The following is a 25,717-nucleotide window of genomic DNA, read 5'->3' as shown; positions in this document are numbered from 1 at the left end:
CTTAATAACAGGTGAAAACATAAAAAAAATTTCATTTGTTATATAAAATAATGAAAAAAAAAATTGGAATCTAAAAATATAATTCAAAAGTTTGAAAATCGCAAAATATAACATTAATTAATTATTTCTCCCTTATTCCCTTTAGAATTACACGCCATTACCACATAACCATATAATAACTGTGTCGTACGTGAACACCGATTGGAAAAAAAAGTAAAGATTACTGTAGATATTCAATTGAAACTTTGATAGAGACAAATCCAGTTGGATGGCCAACTGTACGTGACCTGCTAACATTCTCTTGATGCCGATCAGTGCATTTTCCATCCAGTCGCTAAAGGTGGTCATGCGATTGCTGAAGAATATGCAGAATATCGACACGCCATTTTGTCGATATATTTTTACGGTGCCCGAGCCAAGGGGCATAACCTGTATGTCATGCAACAACCTGCAATGTACAACGAGACGTGAGCTAAATAATATACTGAAAACTGCAGTCAAATATAAATATATTACCATACTTACATTTGCAATTTAACGCATACATTATAAAGACAACGAAATATTATGATTTCACAATAATGCCATTATCAGGGTTGGGATTTTAAAGCATTTGCATATTTCTTATAAGAAATACTTTAAAACACTTAATTAAGTTTTTAACCAAAGTATTCTAATTATTGATTTTGTGATTATATAATAACATTTTGAAAACAGATTTAATAATAGATTAGTATGTTATACGAATGAAACTTTGTTTCAATGTTAGAGCAAATAACATATCATAATAAATTGATATTAAAATGAAATAATTACAAAAAATTCTAAAACATAATTAGATCTAAATAATAATATAGTAGATATATATCTAAAAAACAATTTCCAAATAGCAAAGTATAAAAGTTTTTATGAGATTTTTATTAGATGATTCTATCCTGGCTGTGTTTTTTATCAAAATAGAAAATCGTACCGACTATATTAATAATCAGATAAAACTTCTGAAAACATATTTGAGTTTTTCATAAAGTTAATTTGAAAACTTTGAAAATTAACTCTTAAACCATTCAATATTAAATTTTTAAATTTTAGATTTTAATAGTTTTTAAGTAACAAAAACAAAATATGTTTATTTTATATTGATCTAAAAAAATGTATTTAAAAATATACTTTAGAAAGTCGTTTTCAAGTCAAATTCATATCGAATTATGTTAATACAACTATTTACAAAAGACTTTTAAAAGAATTCCTTTAAAAAAAAAAAAATAGATAATTACTAAATTTGGGTAATATTTTATAGGCATCCGTATAAGTATGGGTAAGCTCCAGCTGGCTGTATCCAAATTACATGTCAAAAAAAAAAAAAAGTAGTCCGAACTGCATATCGCCTCATAGAAAGATCTGGCCAAATTGCATGCATTATTTATCATGCGCTTATGTGCACAAAATTAATGAAATTAATAAAATTATATACGTAGAAAAGTTTGCATGTATGGCGTTGCCGACAATAAGATAAATAAAACAATATTTTTTCAAATGACGTTGAATACGACAATAAATAGACAGTATTATTATTATTATTATTATTATATATAGTAGGTATATTGTATATTGAAATTATGATATTCAATGCCTGATATGCCAAAAAAATCTATCAAATTCTATAATATTAATGTTTATTTAAAATACCATTTAAAAATGTAAAATACATTCACGTCTAATAAATTACAATCGTCTTACTTAGGTAATACTTAATAATTACAGTGTCACTTTCTCAAATATTTGTATATTTTATTGTAATGAATGTAATTTAACTAAAAACTATTCCTTCAGTAGATAAGTAAGTTAAACTATTGTATTTAGAAAAATTATACATGGCATGCAATTCGGAAAGATCCCTCCAATAGATGGCATACAATTTGGACATTACAATTTATATTAATTTTTTTGACATGCAATTCGGATGCACCGGCACCGCTATTCATTTTTCGCTACATTCACATAACATACATCTATTAATGATTTATGATAAATTACTACGCATGTATTTACAGTACAAACGCGCGCGTACTTTAAAAGCTGTAAAAATTTAATTTCTTAAAAACCGTTGGTATCGAATAATATTATAAAATTTCAAAATGTCGTAGTATTCAACAATGTAAATAATAATAGGTACACATCTAATTGTGTAGTTACACAATATTTTATAACCCATAATTATTCATTATACTTTATTCAAAAACTAAGTATTTCACTATACTCATGAAGTATCTGGGTTAAATAATCCATAATTAATTAATACCTATTTTTGAAAGGATAATAGTCGTTAACACGTTCCACTACTTCATCTTCCCAATCGTCCATGTACATGGTTTCCAAGTCAAGGAATAAAACAATATCAACGTCTGTGTCTAATTCCCAAATATTTTGTGGAATTATTTTAATCACTGGTATGTTTGGTGGTTTCATAGCTATAACAGAATGATTATATAATATTCAAATAATCGAAAAAATAATTTTATGTGTGCAATCAGTAGGTATTCAATACACTTTAAAGTGTTAAGTGTGTATAAATATAACGATATAATATGTTCTAAAATTCCATTAAAAAAATTATATTACCAATGACATAAAATTGAATAAGTTGTATTTAAATGATATTGTAAGAATATCTAACACTATCTGCTCGAATAAGTTACAATTTAATAATCTAGTTCAGGTTCTAAAAAAAAACAATACTCATTTGTAGAAGTGGTACAAATTTAGTATGCTTATGTATACTAAATTTACTTAAGTACTTCAGTACATACTAAGTATATTTAGTGTATTGACAAAATAACCTGTTAAACCAAACGTTTATGCTTTGTAATAATTTTACTAATTTTGATTTTTTTTTTACCAATTTTTTGTGTTAATTATATTTTTTAACAATTAAATAATGTATATATTATACTTTGTAAATGTTACTCATTTTAAAAGTAATAAATAAAGCAGTTAATATTATAATTACTTGGTCTCTCATAATCATCGTCGAATTGCAGCAGTTCGATGGCGACTGTTATCATGGGTTTCAATTTTGGGATAAACGCCGTCGTCGTTGGCAATATTATTTTATTTGACGATTTTCGGTCGTTGGCATTATTTTTCTTGATAACTATATTATAATATGATAAAATAGAACGTCTATATTCATAACCCATAGAAATAATACAAAGAATTTAAATAAATTCATGTTTAATTACATGCAAAGATTTGATTATATCAATTTTTTTAAATATTTAAATTAATATCTAATTTTTAATTTTTGCTTAGAAAAAGGTTTGGTAGTATTTTTTTTATCATTGTACATAATAGTAAGCAATGTTTGGGCACTCAATTTTCAAATAATTTGAGTGGAATATCTACATTATCATTAAATTTCATTAGATATAATATGTTACACATTAAATAACATGTCCACTGTCCACGAGTGTTAATGGTTAAATATAATATTAATTATAAGTGTTTAACTTTTAATTAACTTAGTTTGAACTTCAAAATAGTAATTTTAGATGTTTATTCTACTTATGTTTATTCTAGGTAATAAGCAGTTAATTCAGATAAACAAAATAATGAACTCAAAGACACTCAGTAATTCTCATCATTAAAAATGAAATACTAAAAAACTTTGTAATCATTATTATTATCAGTCAAATTTTAAGGATTAACGTAGGACAAAAAATATACTCATACTTTTGATGCGGGGTGCCCCACAATTATTGTTGTTAAATTCATCGGCAATGCGGACAAATTCGCGGGGAGACGGCAACTGCCTCCACTGGCTGCACAGCCAGAAATCGCTGTTGTCTTTGCGGAATACTGTTCGGAAAATTAGCTCAAAATCATACGCGACTGGTCGCGTCCAGCACTGCACTCCCAGATATCGGTAATCTGTTAACCGGTCCCTGATGGTCCGCAGTCCGGTTTCGACGTCGGACATAATGCTGCTTTTTTTCTTCCTTTTCTTGCCATGACCGTGTTTTACGTAGCTGTTTTCGTTTTTCCGCTGAGTTTGCGAGCCGTTCAGCAACAAACAGCATATGGACTCGCCGTACACAGAATATACTAGTGCGCACGATTTTCCCAACACGTTTATAATCCTTGTCAAGAATCTGCAGAGCCGAACACATAAAATAAAATGGGTGCGTTAACGTTAAGTGTTATTTAAGATTAATAATAAACACTGGGTGTAAATTATGAATAAATTGACAGTAGGAGTTCATATCACAAAATAAGATTAAAAAAAACCATTTTTTGTAAAATCTAGGTGTATATACATTTATTTTTTAATCAAAAAAATATGTTCTTTAATTAGTGATAAATAGGGCTCAGAAGTTATAGTAAATACATACATTTTTTAGTAAGTCATAAATCATCGAAAGTAAAATAAAAGGTTTGTCACACATAAGTACCTGATATCTGGAGTGCGGGTTTATGTGCACTAAAAACCAACCAAATATGTGCTAAAAAATCTTAAATATGCACGAAAAATAAAAAAATTATATTTTGAACAATATTGAAATAATGTCAGTGTTTAATCATGGCCGTAATCGATATTTTCTTATCTTGATAAGATTAATCTAATATATGTTATTTCCCCGATTATTGATCTAAAGTCATATTTAGATTAATTGTTTATACCTATTAATTTATTTTGATATTAATCGAAACTATATAAATACAACACTTTTTCTTATATTATAATAGACTGCAATAGTATATATTTAAAAAATGTCTAAAAAAATATCAACATATGCACGAAAGTTTAAAAGGTGAATTATGCAATTAAAATTGTAAAATAAGCCCTTAAAATAAAAAAATGCCGAAACATGCAAAAATATGCACTAAAAAAGTTTCATCATGTTATGAAAAAAATTTTGTTCTCACTTAACATATACGATCAATCAGAATAAATATGTAAATATATGTTTTATGTACTTAATAAAGCCAATAAAAGAAATAAACAATACAACTCCAATGAAGTATACGAATATGCCAATAAAAACATGCATATATTTTTATTTTCAAATATTAGGTTGTACGAATATCTATTGTTTTAATGGTTATTAATTGTACATAACAATATGTACGATTTCTAAGATCACAATTGTATAGGTATGACAATTATGAAGGTAAAGCGATTAAATGAGGCCAAAAAGCAGAAACAGTTAAAAATCAAAAAAGAGGCTAGGTATCGTCAATACTTAAGTAAACTATTTTGCGATAATCGAATTAATTGCCTATAAATGAACGAAAGTATTTTTATTTTTTATAATGTAAAGTAAGCAAAATACTAAATTTTAAGTTATATCAGATACTATGTATTTTGATTTACATGTCTATAAAAATAATACATTATAAATTATTTATACGTATTATTTAATTTACCTATTTTAATTCAAATGTTAATTCTAATGAAACTAATGTTAAAAATATTTACAACTTTTGGAATGGATATTTGACATTTATGCGACGAAAACATTCGTTCTTCGAGTATTCACTATTGTGGACATTGTTTTTGTCAATAAATAAAATAATATCAAATCCTTTTTCCATTTCCCAAACATTCGCCGTAGTTTTTATTATTAATGACATTATGATTTCACTAAAAAAAATCAGCTGTTTTAATTCGATTTATTAAATAATTTTTGAAAAATGTAAATAAAACTATGTCATAAGTTGAATAAAATATTTGAGCAATTTAATTTTTTTATTTTTTTAACTAATAATAATAAGTATTGATACCAATATTAAAGACATGGAAATTAAATCTGTATTATTAAAAACTAAAAGAATCATTTTTTTTCAATTATTATTCTTATTTTTATTCAAAATGTTTAAAAATAATAATCTTCATTTTTAAAATATTACCTAATAATTTTTCCAGACGCCTTAAATTAAGTTTGTAATCACTTTTAAATTTCAATATGCAATGAAATAATAAACTGACATTGATTGATTTTCAAATTACTCTCGAGAACAATTCAAGAGATTAAATAAAAATGTTCATGTATTTAGTAGCTGTGAGATTGTAATTTTTAAATGAGAAAAAAAATAAAAATTAGGTTCACAGATAATATTATAATGTTTATAATAAAAATCAAAGAAGTTACTTCTTTACTAGTAACTGATGTTATAAACATAATATAATATAATAGTTATTTTGTAAATCCACCGATTAAGGCTAAGGTCAGATGACAGCGAGAAGAGTATAGTATTGTTCACATAGAGCTTCCTTTACTGTTAATTAAACTGGAAAAAAGTCATTGGCCATAGAATAATGTAATTTTTGTATAATATAAACTCTGTTTTCATTAAATAACCATGTTAAACAAATTTAACAGAATAAAATTAGAAAATATTCATGAATGAAAACCTAAATAATAGTATACAATAAGTAACTATTAGTTTTATACATTATTAAAACCGACTTTTATCTATGATACATACCTTATGTATAATAATTAAGTTAGAATTTAAATAAATACATTATGTAACATTAATCTAATAATTTCGAGTATTTTTATACTTAATTTACTTATATTATATTTGCCCACCACCCTCTCCCATAAATATAATCTTCTAATATAGTTATATAGTTAAAATTATTTTACATAGTTCATCAAACTGTACTAATATAACTATAATAAAGTATAAATAATATATAATTATTATTTCGTAATCGTATTCGTTGCCATTAAAAATAATTTCATGTAGATACTTATATTAACTAAAGGCTTTAATGTTGTTCCATTTTATGTTTATAATCCATTATTGATTTAAAAATTTTTAAATCAACAACATTATCTATACATGTTAGATAAATACGAATCAATAAAAGCATATTGTAGTTTACAGAAGTCAATAGCATCGATTTCACCATTTTAGATTTTTAGCTGAGTGATAAATATATTAGTTTTACAATGATGAAAACATTTTAAAATCTTCATCTTCAAGGAAGGTTTATACTAGAAAATTCGATCTACTTTATACTTAGAACATTTCTAGTACTTCACATATAATTGGGGGAAAAAAAATTACAATAATTAGAAATATTTGCGCTAAAACCAATTTTGATTTTTAGTTGTGATTAAAAAAAATAAAAATAAATATCCGTAGAGACTTGATATTTCTACCAAATATTTATAATAGCATTTTCTAGACATTAATAATTTGGCTCTTCAACCTAAAACAAAATCTCAGTATGAACCTATCTTTAAAATTTTAATTATTTTAAAAATGCTTTCTTAACACGCCACTGCATTATGGTTCTGACTTCTGAGATACCCGTTATGCAATTTTCAAGTTTTTGTGTACCCATCATAGTTTTGGCTATACATTGATTAATTAGCTATCTTTTATTTATACAGTCTAAATTTGAACATTTTTAATGTTCGATGAAAATTTGTAATTAGACTTTTAATTTTTAAACATTTACATAAATCGAATCTGCATAAATTATGACCGTGACATACATTTTGTTCAATATTAAACAATAATAAAATTATAAGGAATACGAAAACCGATAAATGATAGTTTTGATATAATATACATCGAGGTCATTAACCTGAAAGCTTGTATAATGACTAATATGAATTATATTATAGGAATTTATATATTACAACATTCTCAGAGTGGCCTAATATCTAACCTACACAGCTGATAACAGCGTAGTGATTAATTTTATTAATCGTGTGCTATATCATTTTTTATAAAAAAATTTGACAAAATATTATCTAACTGATATATCATACAGTTAGGTGTCTGTAAGTTACTCTCTTGCAGGAGATAACACACTAGATAGTTAGCTAATAGCCTTAGGCCCCACCCAATGAAAAAAAAACTTAAAATAAAACATTCTAGGTACCTATTTCCGTATAATTTAATTAAAAGTACAATATCAAAATGTTGCTTAAAATCAAGGTATAAATGGTATAATAATTATATGCAAACACTAAATAAACTATGAATTTCATTTAAAATAACGATCGGCCGAATATGTTCATTTGAGCGTCACTTTTTTCGGTCAAAACTTACTGCAGTTCCCTTTTCGACCGGTACAGTTTTTTTTTTTTTTAATTTACAATAATTATAATAACTAAACATGACAATTAAATTAATATTATATCAAACAAGTAATAATCATAGATAAACAAGTTTATATATATTTTCGAAAAATCAACTATAAACGAAATCAAACTTAGATAGAACATAATAAAAATAGTAACATTTATTAAACAAAAATTAGTTTTTAATTTGACTAAGATAATATTTCAAAACATTTTATTGTAAATTATTTTACTTTTATTATTTTTTTCACATACTTAAATTTTTCAAACAATTATTGCATAATTTTAAAATATAAAACTTAACCTTAATTTTTTACATTTTTATGAAGGCATATTTTTTCTAAGCTGCAGTTTTATGTAATAATTTTTATTTAAAAATCACATATTTATGTTTAATTAAATATAAAAATGTTAAGTTCAATAATTGTTATATTTGTAAATTTGAAAAAAAATTGAATTGACGGAAAAAGGGACTGATCGCTTTTAAGTGTTCGAGAGTTCGAGGCGGGTTTTAAATTACCTTGAATTGACTTATGGCTCATAATAAACCATCACACACTTCAAATTCGTTTTATCTTTGACGGGAGGCGCACACGTTTTATACGTATAATATAAATATACGTACTTGATGCGTTTACTCAGAAGTCGCATACTCATCATACACACCGTAATTCTGTGTTTGACATAATATAACTTATTTAGGTACTTATATATTATAGTCTTAATCCATTCGTAAAATCGGATTGTCGTAGACGTGTCCGTAGCACTGCTCATCTAAGAATATCGTCGTTAGTATAATACGACCTAAAGTACGGGTTACTTACTTTAATCGATACAATACGAAATTACAATTCGATAATTTATTTTTATTAAAAAGTATTCATATTATACAGTAATCGTGCTGCCTCCGACGTCGATATTTGTTTTATCAACTCGTCCAGCTACAGAGACCGCAAACAATAGATTATGACGTTCGCCAAATGTTTTCTGGGCTGCACCGACGTCCGTATCGGTGTCCGGATAATTTCCATAGTGGATTTTGTAAGTATATGTTATATATTTATATTTATATATATTCTACATGTACATTTTTTCGGGGTTACGTCCGTTTTCTTATTAATTTTTATATTATTTTTCATAATCAGAACAACAGACTTTCAGTTTTTACATTAAAGTAATAAAATTTAAAAAAATGTTTCTCGTCATGCGAAACGTATATGGTATAAGGTATATTTATAAACTTTTTATAATTTGTTTTGAATTGGGTACCAAAATATAATATGATGTATGTTAAATCGTTATAAAATATCTATAATAATAATAATATACGGTTCAAAAAAGATCGTTGCGGATTTTTACCAGCAATTATATTTATAATTTATTAGTAAAATAACTATAATTACTATAAATTACTCCAAGTCCATTTTTATATAATATGATAAATTTAAAAAAAATGTCGTATACTAATTTCAATATATTTTAATACTAAAATATAATATGTATAAACTATATGATATATATTTAAATATAATATATATGGATTTGTGTAATTATTATAAATTTTTATTTTTGATTTAAAAATAATATACATATACACTCGTTAACAAAAACGATTTACTTATCTGCATTCTGCAAACATGATGAAAAGTGTCATCTTTTAAATGCAACTATATGATTTGATTGGATTCAATTTAATCGAATAATTAATCATCAGAAAATATTAGGTAACTGTAATTAGTTAAGCGATAGTAATTTTTAATACTTTTTAGTTTTTACTCCTTAAAATATAACTTTTTTTATAATCATAATATTGGTTAATATTTACAAATAACTATAAATATTAAAATAGTGAATTTTATTTCATTTTTATGCCAATTCATCAAACGCTATATATTTACAAGTATGTTAAAAATTTAACACTATTTTCTTTTTCTTTTTTAAGATTTGTAAAGTATGTATAAAATATATGTAGCTTATCATGACTTATTGCCTCTATGATTAATACAAAGAATAGTAAATTTATTTTTAATAATAGATTTAACATTTTACAATAGTTAATTTTACATTTGGGACATGAATAGTAGTTTTAAATTTGAAATATTTCATCACATGTAAAATATTTCACAAAAATATGAAACATTGATTTATTTAACACAAATACTAATTATATTAAGACATTAAATACCATAGTAGACATATTAAAGTATTATTATTTTGAAGTATATAAGTATTTAACACGTGTATTTTGATGCCCCCTTTTGAAGTTGAAATTGTGGATAAAGGAGTGGCGTGTAAATTCATGTGAATTGCTCAATTGCGTACTAAATATTTAAATAATTTTTTTTACTAATTTCGAATGAGAGAGGGGGGGCAACAAAACGCACGTGTATTTAACGGTATTGTAATGTAAATATTCTATACTTATCAGATGATATTGTATTATTTAAACATTTTTGTATGTTTTATTGTCGATGTAAAAATAAATTTTTAATTATTTTATAGTAATGAAAAAACAATTATTAACAATAAATGTACATAAAAATAAAGTTTACTGAAAAAATAAATAAATAACAAAAAATTTTTTATTGAAATATTGAAATATTTTACAATTTTATATTTCATGAAATTTTTGAACTTTAACATAGATATTACAATAGTTGTGAAAACATGGTGTGTAGATATTTTAATCAGTTTGTTAATTTTCTGAAATAAATTATAATTCATAGATTTCATTTATAAGTAGTTAATTTACTACTCAAGAACATAAATAAATATGTCCAGCACAAGCATATTTATGTGTATTTAATATATAATATTACTGTGATAATGACTATAATTTATTATCAGTACAATTTCAAAAATCACTGAAATAATGATTGCATAGTGAGAAATGGTAAAGTTGAATTTACTGAATGTAGAAATCATATAAAAAAAAAGAAAAAAAACATTGAATTGTTTTATTTAAAAATATAAAGAACAAAGTTTTTCAAAATTTTCCAATTTTTTAAGTTAAGAATATCAAAAATAATTAAATCAATTTTTAACGTTTAAATATTTACCTATCATAATTTCATAATTGAGTACCTATAGCTATTCTGTAACGCACACGACAAATCCATCATAATACAAATGATAATCATATTTGTAGAATTTGATTGAACACCTAATTGGATATTTCGCAAAGTCTTTTATTAAATTAAAAAATGTAAACGAAATTTTGTTGTTTAAAAGTATATTATGTTGCGAAATATTATAGTATAATGATAAATAATTGTCTACACATTTTTTACAAAAATTTTTTTATCAATATTGCAGATACTATTAACTACTAAGTAGACAATAGGTAGATAATATATATACACCATGTTTATTCTTCATGACTTATGTGTTAGTAATATTAATTAATATCTAGCATAAATAAAACAAACATAAAGATATATATTTGTTTTATAGATTTATGTAAGCATGTACCAACCTATGGGCTATGGCTATACCTACCTAATCACTAATTATTATAATATACCTAAATATTATATTATATTTGTATAATTCAATAATAACTCGCTTTCTAAATTTATAAATTCTATTATGACTTTTCAAGTACCTATTTCATCAATCGTTTGATGAGTAATGATTTTTATAGATACATTATATATAATATTTAGTATTATTATAACAATAAAACAATAAAATTAACTGTATATGTTTGCCATAAAACTATAATGTTATAAACGATAATACTTTATAAACGTCATTATATTATATTGCTCTTTAAGTGGTTACTGAACTTTTTTAAGTAACAAACAATAGTATGTTTTCATTCGACATAAAAAGTTGAAATGAAAATAATTTCTCACACTTTAATATTGCTTTATAAAATACTATTTAGGTACCTATAACTTATTTACCATCTTGAATTTACTTGAACAACAGTTTTTAATCAAAATACGAATTAAATATCACGAAGCACGCGATTGTTCAGTAGTAAAAATGAACCATGCGAAGTGAGAGTTTATGAAATAAAAATAAAAATGTCTAATAATTTTACAAACTAATACTCGAAATCGACGAGTTCAATTAAGTAACAAGTGTCAATTTTTATACGATATTATGATTTGTATTCAATCATGATTAATGGTCAATGATATTAAATGTATTTACTTTACTAATCTACTTTAATTCTAAATTACTATTATTATACATCAGGTCGATTGAAAATGACTCGCATGTACGACTTTTACGTCATGTCCACTCAATACTGAAAGCATAATTTATACTTGTATTATACTGAAATAATATGTATACATGAACAATACTGTTTCAACTGAAAAAAAGGGTGTAGAAGTGTAAACAATATAAAAAAATATATCAATTTATGTAGGCACATATTTTTATTTTTATTCACTAGTCTTGTAATTTAAATGTTTACATATAGGTAATATTATATATATATGTATGATATTATATTACAGTGCCTGTTTCACTGATATTATTTTCGATAACAATAGTACTGCGTGTACCAAATTGCTGAAATAATAATATTACATCGATAACATAAAACGACGTTCCAACAAAAACAACATAATATGATATGTAATCATATATATGCTGTTTAAATTAAACGATAATCGTACTCAAGCTTAACTAGGCACTTAAACATATTTCAATCAATATAATTTCCGTGATATGTGTCATATTTTGTTGCTGCATATAATATATTTGTTTCAGGTTTTATACTTCACACTTTTCGTTATTTTAATATATACTGTCAGACTCGTAGTCAGATTTTTTTTTTTTTTTTAGGGCTACAAGTTGTTTATTCTCTCTACTAAAGTAACATAGAATATTATTTTTTAAATTTTATATTAAAAACCGTGATTATACGAATATTTAAATAGGTACTTAAATTATTTCTGAGTGAGGGAAATATTTTTCAAAATTTCCGCATTAAAATGTCGTATACGATCAATTTTGTATCAAAACTGTTTAATCAGCTAAACTTTTATAATCGTTAAATAATAGACTGCCGATCTGTAATAAACACATTTTAAGTATTAAAAGAGTATAATATATATATTACAAAAACAAATCCAGGACCCAACTGTAAAACTAAACAAATAATATTTAAAAAATAATATTTCAAGTAAATGTTTACCATAAATGTATAGTGTTGTATGACAACAAACTATGATCTCTTCCATTTCCAAGAGTTAATTAAATTATTATTATATTTATACATACATATACAACTTATTGTTATTATTATTTATGTACACAATCGCTATATGAATAATGACAACGTTTATTTTGATAGCACAATCTGATATATATATGTTACCGGCAATGTGTTGAAACCAGTATTATATAGAAATCCTAGGTATTCTATAGAATACCAAAAATGAGCAGGAAAAGTATAGAATGTAATACAATGACTAGGTATTCTATAAATCACCTAACCTCAAGCAGGAAAAGTATATATAATATTAATTAACATAAAACTTAGATTTGTACCTAGTGTACCTCTGTAATTAACGATTAATATTTATCTTGACGATTATGTTATCAGTTATCACATACAACACGTGTGCGATGTATTATCGTTATTATTAGCTAATCATATTATCATGTTATTCGTGTGTACAGGAAAATTCAATAAACGTCTTTAAAAATATTATTTCTTTTCACTTTTGTAAAAGTGTTTGTCGTATTAAGATATATTAAAACGTCTGAACGTTTATATGTTGAACTAAAAAAAAGTTGAAAAAAGTCGAAAAATATTGTTAATTTATTGAATGATAAATTGAAAATGTCAATCTAAAAAATGCTTATGTGTAAAACATAATATTTTATGTAGTTATAAATGTCATGCATCAACTATATGCTGCAATAAATAAATAAAAATAAATAATAAACATATTTTGATTTAACACATTACCTAACGACTAACATAGTATAGACGTTTTATAGAAATCCTAGGAATTTTATAGAATACCTAAGCATAATATAAATTACCATTCAAATTAAATACATTGCCAAATAGTTCAAGGAATTCTATAGAATTCCTAGGGAATTTATAGAGTGCCTATATTCACTACTTTGCCGGTAACATATATATTGTAATATTTTTATTTTTTTTTTTTCCAGTGGATCAGTGTGTTGCTTCTGATAAAATGCCTTATGTTGTTAAATCTATTCTACGGTAAGTGCATGGTATAACGGTTATCAATTTACAAATTAATGATTAATACATCACTTGTGCTAATTTCCGTCGTAAACGCTTTTGTTTTTCATCTATTTGATGTGCTTATAAACTATAATTAGTATAATTAATAACTACTTTTCATTCGATATAAATACACATAAATATTGAATTCAATACTTCAATTTCTTCACTTAATCAATACTAAGGTATTCACTTGTTACTGTTAATTATTAAAATAATAGTTATTATTAAAATTTATAATTATGTATGCATATACAATTAAAGCGATTATTTAAGAAACCCGTCAAACACCAAAATGATGAAAAATATGTTAGGTTCAGATTATTGTTTTATGAAATAAAACGCTTCGTTTAGTGAAAAAACCCGCCAAGTATCGAAACTCTATGGCTGTTTAATTTTTGGTCAAATAATAATGTGTTTAGTTCAGAAATCGGTTAATAAATGGAATTTGACAGCTTTCTGCGGCAAATTGGGAATTTTAAAATTTGCACTTAACAGGTTTCTGAAATAATCGATTCACTTGAGGATAATGAGGTACTCAATAACTTAAGATTAAAAATAATTATTCATTGTACAGTCGAACTTATCCTATATTCTATCCAGTTCATAAATTTTAATTGTACTATTTCACTACTTTAAATACAAATGTTTTGAAACATAATTAATCTACCTAAAAAGAAGATTATCCAGTATAAAAATAGAAATTTATTTATTTATACATAAAAGTTAAATAGGTAAAGTCTGTCTAACGACGGTACAACATTTAAAATTAATATAAAAAAAAAAGGAAAAAGAGAGATGACATATTATTAATTATAGTTTATTACCTAAAATATATATAGTTGATTCAAAAGATAAGGAGATTCGAAAAATTAATTCAACTTTTTATATAATTGTGTATAATTTAATAATAATCAATATTGTATTAACAAATTTGTATTGTTTTCAGATGATTATTTTTACTATGACACACGTGCAGAACAAATATTATACACTTTAATCATATTCAGTTATTTGTTTTTAATATCTATGTTTCTTAACGTGAATTATTGCCTGAAAGAATCAACATATGATGTGAGTACATATCTGTATAATAATTTTATACATCAAAAATTAATTAATTTTAACTTAACTCAAAGTTTGATTTAGATAATAATTTGGTACTTGATCGTTATTATTATTTTTATTTATTTAAAATTATTGTAAGGATTCTTTTTGTACCTATAAATAAAGTTCTTATTGCAAAAATCTGTAAATCAGTCAATTATGTTATTACTCTACTAACACTATTTGTATATTATAGTGCATTATACGTATTACATATATATTATAGTTATAGTATAATAACCGTATCCTAATTCCTGACAGCATCACTTTAAAGGAGTTGTTTGACAACAAATCAAAAAAAAAAAATTTAAAAAAATATAAACATTGATAAAAATTAATTCTAAAGTGAACTAATTAGTTTTGTCTAATAATTAGAAAAAGCTTAATACATCTATGGTTTTGTCACTAAAAAAATATGAATAAGTGTTCACAAGAATATTTTTATGAAACCAACATAAATTAGGTTACTATTTACTTTAATAATTTTGTTACTTATTAGTTATTGACGATAAAAAATATTTATGGGATCGGTTCTCATTGACACCATAAAATGATTATTGCCTATTATAATGCATTTAAAATTGTTTATTTCTTTCTAACTATTTTACACGGATTTTATTATTAAAAACCATGTTGTTATTAATTGTTTTAGCACAAAGTTCATAAAATCTATCATTGGTTAGCGTTCAACACGATATTCCTGGTGTTTCACATACTGTCCGTTACTTACATATTGATCAAAAATTACTATCCCATCATACTTTATTATTCAATACCTTTATGCAGTAAGTATATAATATAATACTACGAACTTAATAATATGACATATAATATCACTGGTATCTACTGTCTAATTTGAAAGACATTACTTTTAAAGTTGTACTTGTATTTCACTAAATCAACGTTAACTTAAAATAAAACGATTCAATTTTTCGAATTTGTTATCAATAAAAATTAAATATACGTACTTAAAAAAAATTTGGATAAAAATACATTAATATGATCAAGAAATAATATACTATAAATTAAAGTAAAATCTTATTAATTATTTTTTAATAATATGTAAATTGTATAAAGTAAAAAAAATGTGTAGTTAAAACATTAACGGTACTACAATCTATAATATTAACTCTATAAAAAAAAATGATATATACGTATTATAGAACTATTCAGTAAAAATTAAATTTAAATTAAAGACTCGAGTAAGTACATCACTATAATATGTTTATCATAATAGTAATCTCTATACGAATCGTTACACACTCAGTAGGTACTCACACAGGTATACTCGGGTAAAATATTTTTTTTAAATAATTAAAATAAAAATTCACATAATTAATTAAAATAGTATTATAAACATTTCCGAAAGCAATTCGAGTATTTAAAAATACGTATAAATAGAGTATTCGCATTAAAAAAAGCATCCCATAATAAATTTCAATAGCATTATATGTTCATGTATATGGATAGGTAGTTAATACCTATTTAAATTTTGAACTCGTAGTACATACACATTTAAATTATAATAAATTGTAATTATTTATATAGACACGAAACTACCTAAAATATAATATTGTCCATGAATTAACAATAGACATAAATCACTGATTGAAATCCTGAAGTCTAATTTCATCAATTATAACAATGTACTTACGTAACTTATAGTTCAATTTAATTTAAATGCCTTGCTATGAATATTAATAAGGTTATCGAATATTTAAAAATGTTAAATAAATGTACAGCTGTTATATAACTGTATTTACTAAATTATAAGCATAAAAATGAATTAGAAATTTCATTTTTATACAAATAGTTTTAAGTATTAAGTACAACTAGAAAATAATTACAATATTGTTTAAATATATTAATTTAACCTAACCTAATCAAAGCTAAAAAAGAGCTTATTATAGTTAGATAATATAATATTAAACACTTTTATCATTATTTTTTACTTTTATTTATAGCTTAATAGATCCTAACAATACTAAATGTACAATGAACCAATGAACACAACAAAATTATAAACATAATAATACAACTTTTATTATGTTCAGCGTTTAACAAAAAGTATTTTTTTCAAAGGAGTAAACAATCGTAATTATAAACAGTTATATTAAACACTTATATTCATAAAGATACTCATAAATAATATCAAAAATACTTTTTCGAAATATTACGTTGTATCTCTCTTACCCAAGTATATGATCATGATATATCATATATTCATATAGGTACCATCATCAAAATTTAGTCGTTGTTTTATGCTTGAATCACTATAACATCTATTTAAATCCATACAGTCATCCACATGTGCCAGATATATGTGGTAAAAACTTTTTACAATGACGAACTGCTCATAATTACACAACAGTTGCCCACGGCGTCAACTGTCGAGCGCCAGAGCAATATGGCGGTCGTAAATCAAAATTCGTCCGATGGTTCCGTGAACATTACGCTCAGTGCGTCGCCCGCACCAAACCCGATTGGCCAAACCCAGAGTGCACCACCACTACAAGAACGACAGGAAGCTAGACAGCCAAGCTACAACGGTGCAGCGATTCCAATTCCGGTAGCAAACCCTATCTACCCTCAACTGTATTACGGCCATTTCGGACACGACTGCACCGAGCCACACTTTCAAGTAAGACAACACACCGAAATTGCCATTTCGAAAGAAGTCATTAAAATATTACGTAGTTCAACCAATACAATATTTATATCGCATTGATTAGTGTTAACTTAAAATCATGTATACAAATTGACAATCTCAGAATTTTGGCGGACATAGGTACACATGATATTATGTTCATGTCTTTTATGTGTATTAAAATTTAAGGCAGTATTTCAAGTACATAATGATTGAAACGATTATATAGCTGTAGTAAATTTGCGCTATTATATAAATAAAATTACGTACCTATAATTTGTACAAAAATAATAATATGTACCTAATTTGAATCATTTTAGGTTGTAAAACATGAATTTTAATTTTGAAATTGAAATTCGAATTGATCATTCTTTCAATAATACGTACACATACAGGTTTCGATAATATAGTATAATATATTAATATATTAAGATATTAAGAGAAACTAACAACACAAAAAATTCCATTTTAAATGTTGAGTGCTTATTTTACTAATCTACGAATATATCACCGTTCTACGTTACGTTAATATTAATTTAAAAGCTACATAATAACAATAATATATAAACAAAAAACATAAATATGATGTAATAATATTATTGCAGGGAAAGTTTTTAAAAGAAATAAAAAATAAAAACTTGTTTATTCGGAAAATATAGAATAGTTTTTATTTTCATTCCAGTAAAGTACCATTATGTATTATTATATTATAGTTGGGACAACACCGATAGACTTAGTGCGTCTTCGAGCTCATTATAAAATTATATTATTAACCGTGTCGAAAACACCTCGTAAATTCGTATTACACCAACCAATAAGTATAATAATAATTGTCGAACGATATGATAGTTTATAATAATTAATACGTAATTAACAATAATAAAAAAAAAATGTGTTATATCAATTTAAATTTGACAAATTACTGAATTACATTATTACATCTTTTTGTGTAAATTACAAACTTTCGATTTTATAAGTATATAATATGCATTAAGTGCATAATATATTTTGTGTTGTAAGTGAACATGTTACGTTTAAAACAATGTAAATCAATAGGTGATCATTACGACATTACGTAAAAAAAAAAAATGTCGTGTATAGCTGCAGTCTGTTTGATATTGATCAATAATCTAAACCATATAAAAATAACACTGATTACAACTTCTTGATAATGATTACGATGCGCAATAATTGAAAGTTATAATAATAACATTTAAATTTCGCAAAAAACGAAATTGGCAATAAAATTATGGTTTAATTTTATTTATTTATTTATTTTTAATTTCAGAATTCGATGTCAATGCAAGCGGGACCCTCTTCTGCAGAAATGCAATACCCACAAGAATATAATAACCCTCCAGCGTATTCATCACCTTACAATCAACAGTCAGAAATACATTCCGTGAGAAAAATATAGATGGTACAAAGCCTATAGGTATATAATATATTATATACATGGCATATGTTAAATGTATTCGATGATCCACTTTTTCGATATCAAATATATTAAGAGATCGTGTAATATTATATAAATAATGTGTTCATTTGAAGATAGACTGTACTGTTTATTTTTTTGGACTTTTATATTATATAAATGTTTATTTTAAAAACACATTCTGATAATTTGATGTCCAATAGAAACAACATTTTTGTTCACACACGTTCGGCGTGTTTTTATCATAAAGTAAAAATATACGATTAATTGGATATACAAGATTATGGCTTACAATATGATAATTTCAAGATTGGACCTACTATTATAAAACGGATTCAGATATATTATAGGTACTTAATAATACTAATAAAACATCGAGTGTACCTAATATCTATAGTTTTTAATTCCAACGTCGTATAAGACGTTATACAACTTATACATTTATCACCGTGACTGTATAATGTCGTACGCGAACTACAAAGCTGTTTTTAAGCTATTTGGGATATACTTTAAAATTATATTATTTATTATAATTTATAAAATAATAGCACAAGTATATTTAATATACTGTATAAGGCTTAAAGTATTTCTTTTATTATTTTATTAGATAATACAATTTCATATTTTATAACTATAAATACACTAAAATTAAAATTAAATAATACTTCATTATCATTAAAATTTCAATAACACCTCTAATTTTTAAGTCCATTATAAAACATTTAAAATAAATAACACGACATTATATTGTTTCATAAAACGATAATGGTGTGATACGAGTATAAGACCGACACTTTAATTGGAATGGTAACTAAATAATATTAAATCATTTTAATCACTATACATCTCACTCAAATCTTTCATAAAAAAAATTTTATCGAATAATTTAAGTCAGATTATTAAATTATTATAGAATACACGCATTTATCGATTTTGAGATGTAATGTCTGATCTTAGTAGATCGAGTATTGTCACACAATAACTGTACCTAATATGATAAATGATAAAAGATTTCAATTTTTTACGATTGCCTATTATCATTTTTTTTTTTTTTTTTTTTACTTCTGTAATAAACATTTATACAAGGATTGTCCTAAAAGTAAAGAACAGCGTGTTTTAGCTGTATTGCAATATTATATTATCAGCTGATTTTAGTATCAGTTTGTAGCTTAAAGTATAACGAACACGATGGTTTCCAGTCTTAATATATTTCTTTAGAAACAACCCTTGTATATAGAGATCGCAATGAAGATCATTGGCTATTTTGACAAGTAAGTTATATAATTTAACGTAATATGCGCGATTGCAGATTAGACATGTACCTACCTTTTAAACACAAAAATTAAGTTTAAATTATTTTAACCAATGTTGTTACACTTTAACGTTGAAAAGGCATTAAAGTTGTTTAGATAAATAACTACTGATACCAAATATAAGCAATTATTTATTTATTTTGATATACGATTATCATCTGTTCGATTAAGCTGTATCGGTACTATAGTATTATTTAGAAATAACTGTAGAAATTATTTAGTTTAAATATTGAGCGAGATCATTAAGTCCTTCACATTTAAATCTGATTTGCGTTAAAAATCATAAAAGTTAATGAATTTAATTTGTTTAATATGGAGGGTATGAATACAATATACACATTATTTTATTATAGAGACAAATTGACTGTTGAATCTTTGGTAAGCCAAGATATTTTCACAATAATATTTTTTTAAAGGTATCTTATACTCAAACGGGTTATAGCCATCTTCGTAATAATTCGTTTATTTATGTTCGTTATATTGTATAAATACTTCACAATTTACATTGTCCAAATTTTCCACTTTGCCCGTAACATATACATAATACAAATACAAAATATATTTTATCTCTACACAAAATTGTGAAGATTTTTAGTTGATAAAACTTTGAAGTCAAAATTGAAATATTCTTTTATGATAATATAGTGTCTATTAATTCTTTTCTGGTAAAAATCTTAAATACAATTACATTTGTATATACTATTTTAGATAGTGGAATAATAATAAATTGAATACACAACGACAACAGCAATACGGTTAATAAAATTTTAGTTTTATAGTATATTATTTCAATATAATATATCTCATATAGTCTTTGTTAAAAAAAATAAATTAACAGGTTTGACATTTAACTGTACAATATCGTGAAATAATTAATGTCTGTAATTTCTGTCAATTGTACCGACATAATTTACTATTCGATAATAAAATTAACTATAAACTCGTATAGTCGTACAACCCTTAATCGCCGTATTGCGGGTGTTCTATACCTAGATGGACACACGATTGGACGGCATGGGATTCATCCGTTTTCTGAGTATAAAAAATATCCACAGAAAGTACGACATAAGCGCCATGGTCGAATGAACCACCGTTAGATGCGAATTTCGATCCGTTGACTGGACACTTAGGTATCGCATAGAGCTGAGGTTGATCAGATCAAGTACAGACGTGTTCTGAAGACGTAATTCATCGTACAGGCATTTGACTATATATATTTCATAAGCTAAAATCGCTATATCATGGGAAAAAAATACAAACAGATTTATTAAAACGATTTAAATTGAAATCCACTAGACAACGGAATAGATGAAAAACATAGTATTTAATATTTATAATATTGTAGATAAGTAAAAAATATAAAAGTACACACCGCCGACTATAATTCCAACCAGCAACACATCGTACTTCTTCGTTATTGTAAATATTGACGGTATAGTGTAAGAGATGAGAACGAAATAAAAAACCACTTTGTATACTATTAACCAAAGCTTGATCGTGAAGACATTAGGCTGAAAATAATTCATATTGTATTATTTTAAATGATAAATCACTATTAATTATAATAGTGATTTATTAAAATGGTATTATTAAATATAACCATTAATACTAAGCAATATAGTTTATCTGTGGAAAAATGGCTACAATAAATCCTTCAACATTTTAATATTTTTAATTTTTTATAATGGTCACCATTTATGCTACTTAACTAATCAATGATGGATTGAAATGCATTAAATTTTTAATTTGAACACTGGTTTAAGAATTAAATTAGTACAATTTTTTTTTTCTTTAATTTAAACAATAAATTTATATTACTATATATTTTCAAACGTATATAATAACGATTTATTCTCTAACAATTATTGTTATTTTTTAATTATTCAAAAATGTTTAGATTGTAGTAACTTGAAATATTCCTTAATTAGTTAAATTAAAATTTACTTTGCACTATACAATTTAAAATAATAAATAATTTTAAGGTATTTTTAAATTATAAGAATTTAAAATTATGTATTAAATTTTTCAGTTATTTTTCGATAAATGTTAATGAAAAATATTTATTCACTTACAAAAATCTGAAAATATAATACACAATTCATAAAATATTTATTAGTTGTACTTATAGCAACTAAATTATTTTAAAAATAAATATGTATAATTTTTTTTTTTACAGGCATTTTAAGGATTTTAATAATTTTGTTGCGATTTTAAATAATAATTTATAAAGATTTGAAGCTTTTTACCATTATATATATTTCTATTTAATAATCATAATGAAGTTTTCAAAATATTTAGAATAATTTAAGCTATCTCATTAACCTATTCACGCGGTTCTACTGTATATTGGTATACTATTTATTGGTAATAACAGTTATTACTTTGTCAGTTACCTCGTAATAATATAATAATTATCATCTATATAAATAAAATATTAAATTTGTCTTTGATACAACTGTTTCAACCTTATCGCTATTATTAATGGTAATATAAAACATTTAATACATTATTATATTGTCATAACTCATAATATATCCATTATTCTTAGAAATAAATACCGACAATACCTGACAGACAGTCTCCAATCAGGATCATTTATAGAATTCATCATAGACAAATATGATTTATCATTGAATACAAATTTAATATTAAATTGTTTACTCAATGACGAGTTATATTTTAATATCTATTATAAAATAGAATGATCCAAATTTTTTTAATAGCAACCTATATTTTTTGATTTTCTAATCAAACACGAAATTAAATCTAATTTTCTAAAAATATTAAAATGCTTAAATATCTATTCGGTACATTTTTACACAATTTTATTTTGCTTCAGATTATATAATAACATTTATAATCAGCTATTAAAAAAATTTAAAAAAAATTATTATTGTTTTTAATTTACTTGAGATTTGAATCTGAATTTATGATTAACAAAAATCATAGCTATTATCAACATCAACAAACACATGGAAAGCGAGAAGTATATTTTTTCTGTTGTATCCACGTTCTCGAAGAATACTATTAGACTATTCTTGAAATCTAAACAAAATAAATGTTGATTATTCATATTTAATACTATGATTGCTTTAATATTGTTAAATCTATATTATGCTCGTATATAAGTATGTAACATACTTTTATGATTATTACATTCTTATAAAATCAATACATATATGTACACGAGATTTTGAATTTTGTCACGTTTATAAAATCTCCGAAGTTTAAAATGTTATAAATTATAATTATAATAAATACCTAATATTACGTTAAAGTGTCTATAGGTTATGGTTAAATAGCAATGTGATCTTAGAATACACAAAATAATCAATAGAAAAACAATATTTGTAAAACTTGCATAAATATTAAAACATACAAAAAATATTTAAAAAAATAATTGATGGTCATTTTAAGCGTTTGTGATTGTTCATAATAATCCAGCGATAACGTAATTATTATTTTATTGTGTTTTTATAATTCTTTGATAATATTAAAATACATAATTATATTTCCATAATATGAAATAAACGTTTTATATTCTAATCAACTCTGATTATTTGTATTATTATTAAATTCGTACACAATACATTTATAATAATATAATATAAAGTAATATAATTTTCATATTTAATATTTATACATAATAAACTAACCTGTATTCCATTGCAAGTTGTAATTTTGGAAATACTGTCTACCGTAATATACATAGATGTAACAGACACTATAACACACGCACTGAAAAAAAATAAGTCAAATGTTTACAGAAACTATGCACAAGTTACTTATATATCAATAAAATATTTATTTATTTTAATAGTTAAATAGTGTTGATTTAGACATGTGATTTTTTTTTCTTCAGAAATTTTGAATAAATATTTTTATTTTTTTTTGTAATAATAATTTTTCCTGTTTCAATGCATCATAATATTTTAACATTATATTAACGTTAAGAGTAGTGATTTTGCGAGTATTTTAATACTTCTTAAAAATATTTAGAATGTATGTAAACCGTAATATAATATATGGTATTGTTTCCTAACCTAATATTTTATGAAATTAGAGATCTTGTAAAATGTATTAATAAAATATTTATGCATTCAGCTGAAAATTAATAGTAAACATATCTAAGTAATATACCTAGCTTATAATATTTTTTTATACAAGGTTATGGTGTGGCCAAAAAAGTTTGTGATTACGTTTTTTTAATGTAAGATTAACGTATATTTTTAAATTAATTATATTTGAGATTGCAATACTTATGTCTATATAACTTACGTTGTTCAAAAGAGCGAAACTTCTGGACGCAATGCACAGGTACGTAAGAGAATTATCCGCCATTAAGTCCATAGTTATAATTTATTTCGATTTTCTTAATATATTATGTGAGGTCGTGTACTCATATCGTCAAAAATATGATGATCTTCTTATCTTAAAAATCGATTGGTCGACGATTACATTTTGTAGAAACACTTGAAGCGGAGTAGGTATCAATATAAAATATATCGATCTGTCTATTATGATGGGTTGCAGATTGTAGGTCTCGTACGGATTGTTTAACGCATGACACTACGACTGTGACGTTCGTTATATACAAACTAAAAACATTACAATAATTACTATGATTATAATTACGATAATAAACACAATTTTATTATAATTATGAAATGTGATTAATATATAATATTATAATCTTGTAGAAATGAATGCGTTAAATTTATTCGGTTTTCTACACTCAGGAGTATAACACTATAGATAATCCAGCTTAATATTTGACCGCAATAGTCCATCGAAAGTTAAATTTAGGAAAATTACGGAAACTCAAAGCATCGGTCTTTAGAATTAGTATTTTTGTAGTGTGTAAAAAAAAAAACACTAGTCAAGTAG

The 25,717-nt window shown here is 24.3% G+C and overlaps 3 protein-coding genes across 3 annotated transcripts; 1 reads left to right on the top strand and 2 right to left on the bottom strand.

The window, feature by feature from the left end:
• Window positions 1-135: 135 nt before the first annotated feature.
• Window positions 136-5,640, bottom strand: LOC112604091 (the record flags this gene model as incomplete). Its single annotated transcript, XM_025352959.1, has 5 exons — window positions 136-448; window positions 2,300-2,468; window positions 3,008-3,151; window positions 3,730-4,148; window positions 5,477-5,640. Coding segments are annotated over 5 exons (1,197 nt in total), but the record flags the coding sequence as incomplete, so codon positions are not given.
• Window positions 5,641-8,739: 3,099 nt separating this feature from the next.
• Window positions 8,740-19,638, top strand: LOC112604073. The gene is made up of 7 exons (XM_025352940.1): window positions 8,740-8,914; window positions 8,999-9,146; window positions 14,250-14,304; window positions 15,278-15,402; window positions 16,088-16,220; window positions 17,736-18,076; window positions 19,371-19,638. Exons 2-7 carry the CDS (start codon window positions 9,072-9,074, stop codon window positions 19,497-19,499), a joined length of 858 nt encoding a protein of 285 aa, XP_025208725.1. The 5' UTR covers window positions 8,740-8,914; window positions 8,999-9,071; the 3' UTR covers window positions 19,500-19,638.
• A 2,000-nt stretch (window positions 19,639-21,638) lies between these two features.
• LOC112604077 lies at window positions 21,639-25,402 on the bottom strand. Its single transcript, XM_025352947.1, has 5 exons — window positions 25,109-25,402; window positions 24,487-24,568; window positions 23,739-23,875; window positions 22,203-22,341; window positions 21,639-22,064 (listed from the first exon to the last, which is right to left on the bottom strand). The coding sequence occupies exons 1-5, from the start codon at window positions 25,178-25,180 to the stop codon at window positions 21,820-21,822; spliced, it is 675 nt and encodes a 224-aa protein (XP_025208732.1). The 5' UTR covers window positions 25,181-25,402; the 3' UTR covers window positions 21,639-21,819.
• Between the last annotated feature and the right edge of the window lie 315 nt (window positions 25,403-25,717).

The sequence above is a fragment of the Melanaphis sacchari genome, unplaced genomic scaffold (genome assembly GCF_002803265.2).
Source record: "Melanaphis sacchari strain LSU unplaced genomic scaffold, SCAv2.0 Contig119_pilon_pilon, whole genome shotgun sequence".
NCBI classification, from domain to species: Eukaryota; Metazoa; Arthropoda; class Insecta; order Hemiptera; family Aphididae; genus Melanaphis; species Melanaphis sacchari.
This window is presented reverse-complemented; position numbering and strand designations above follow the sequence as displayed.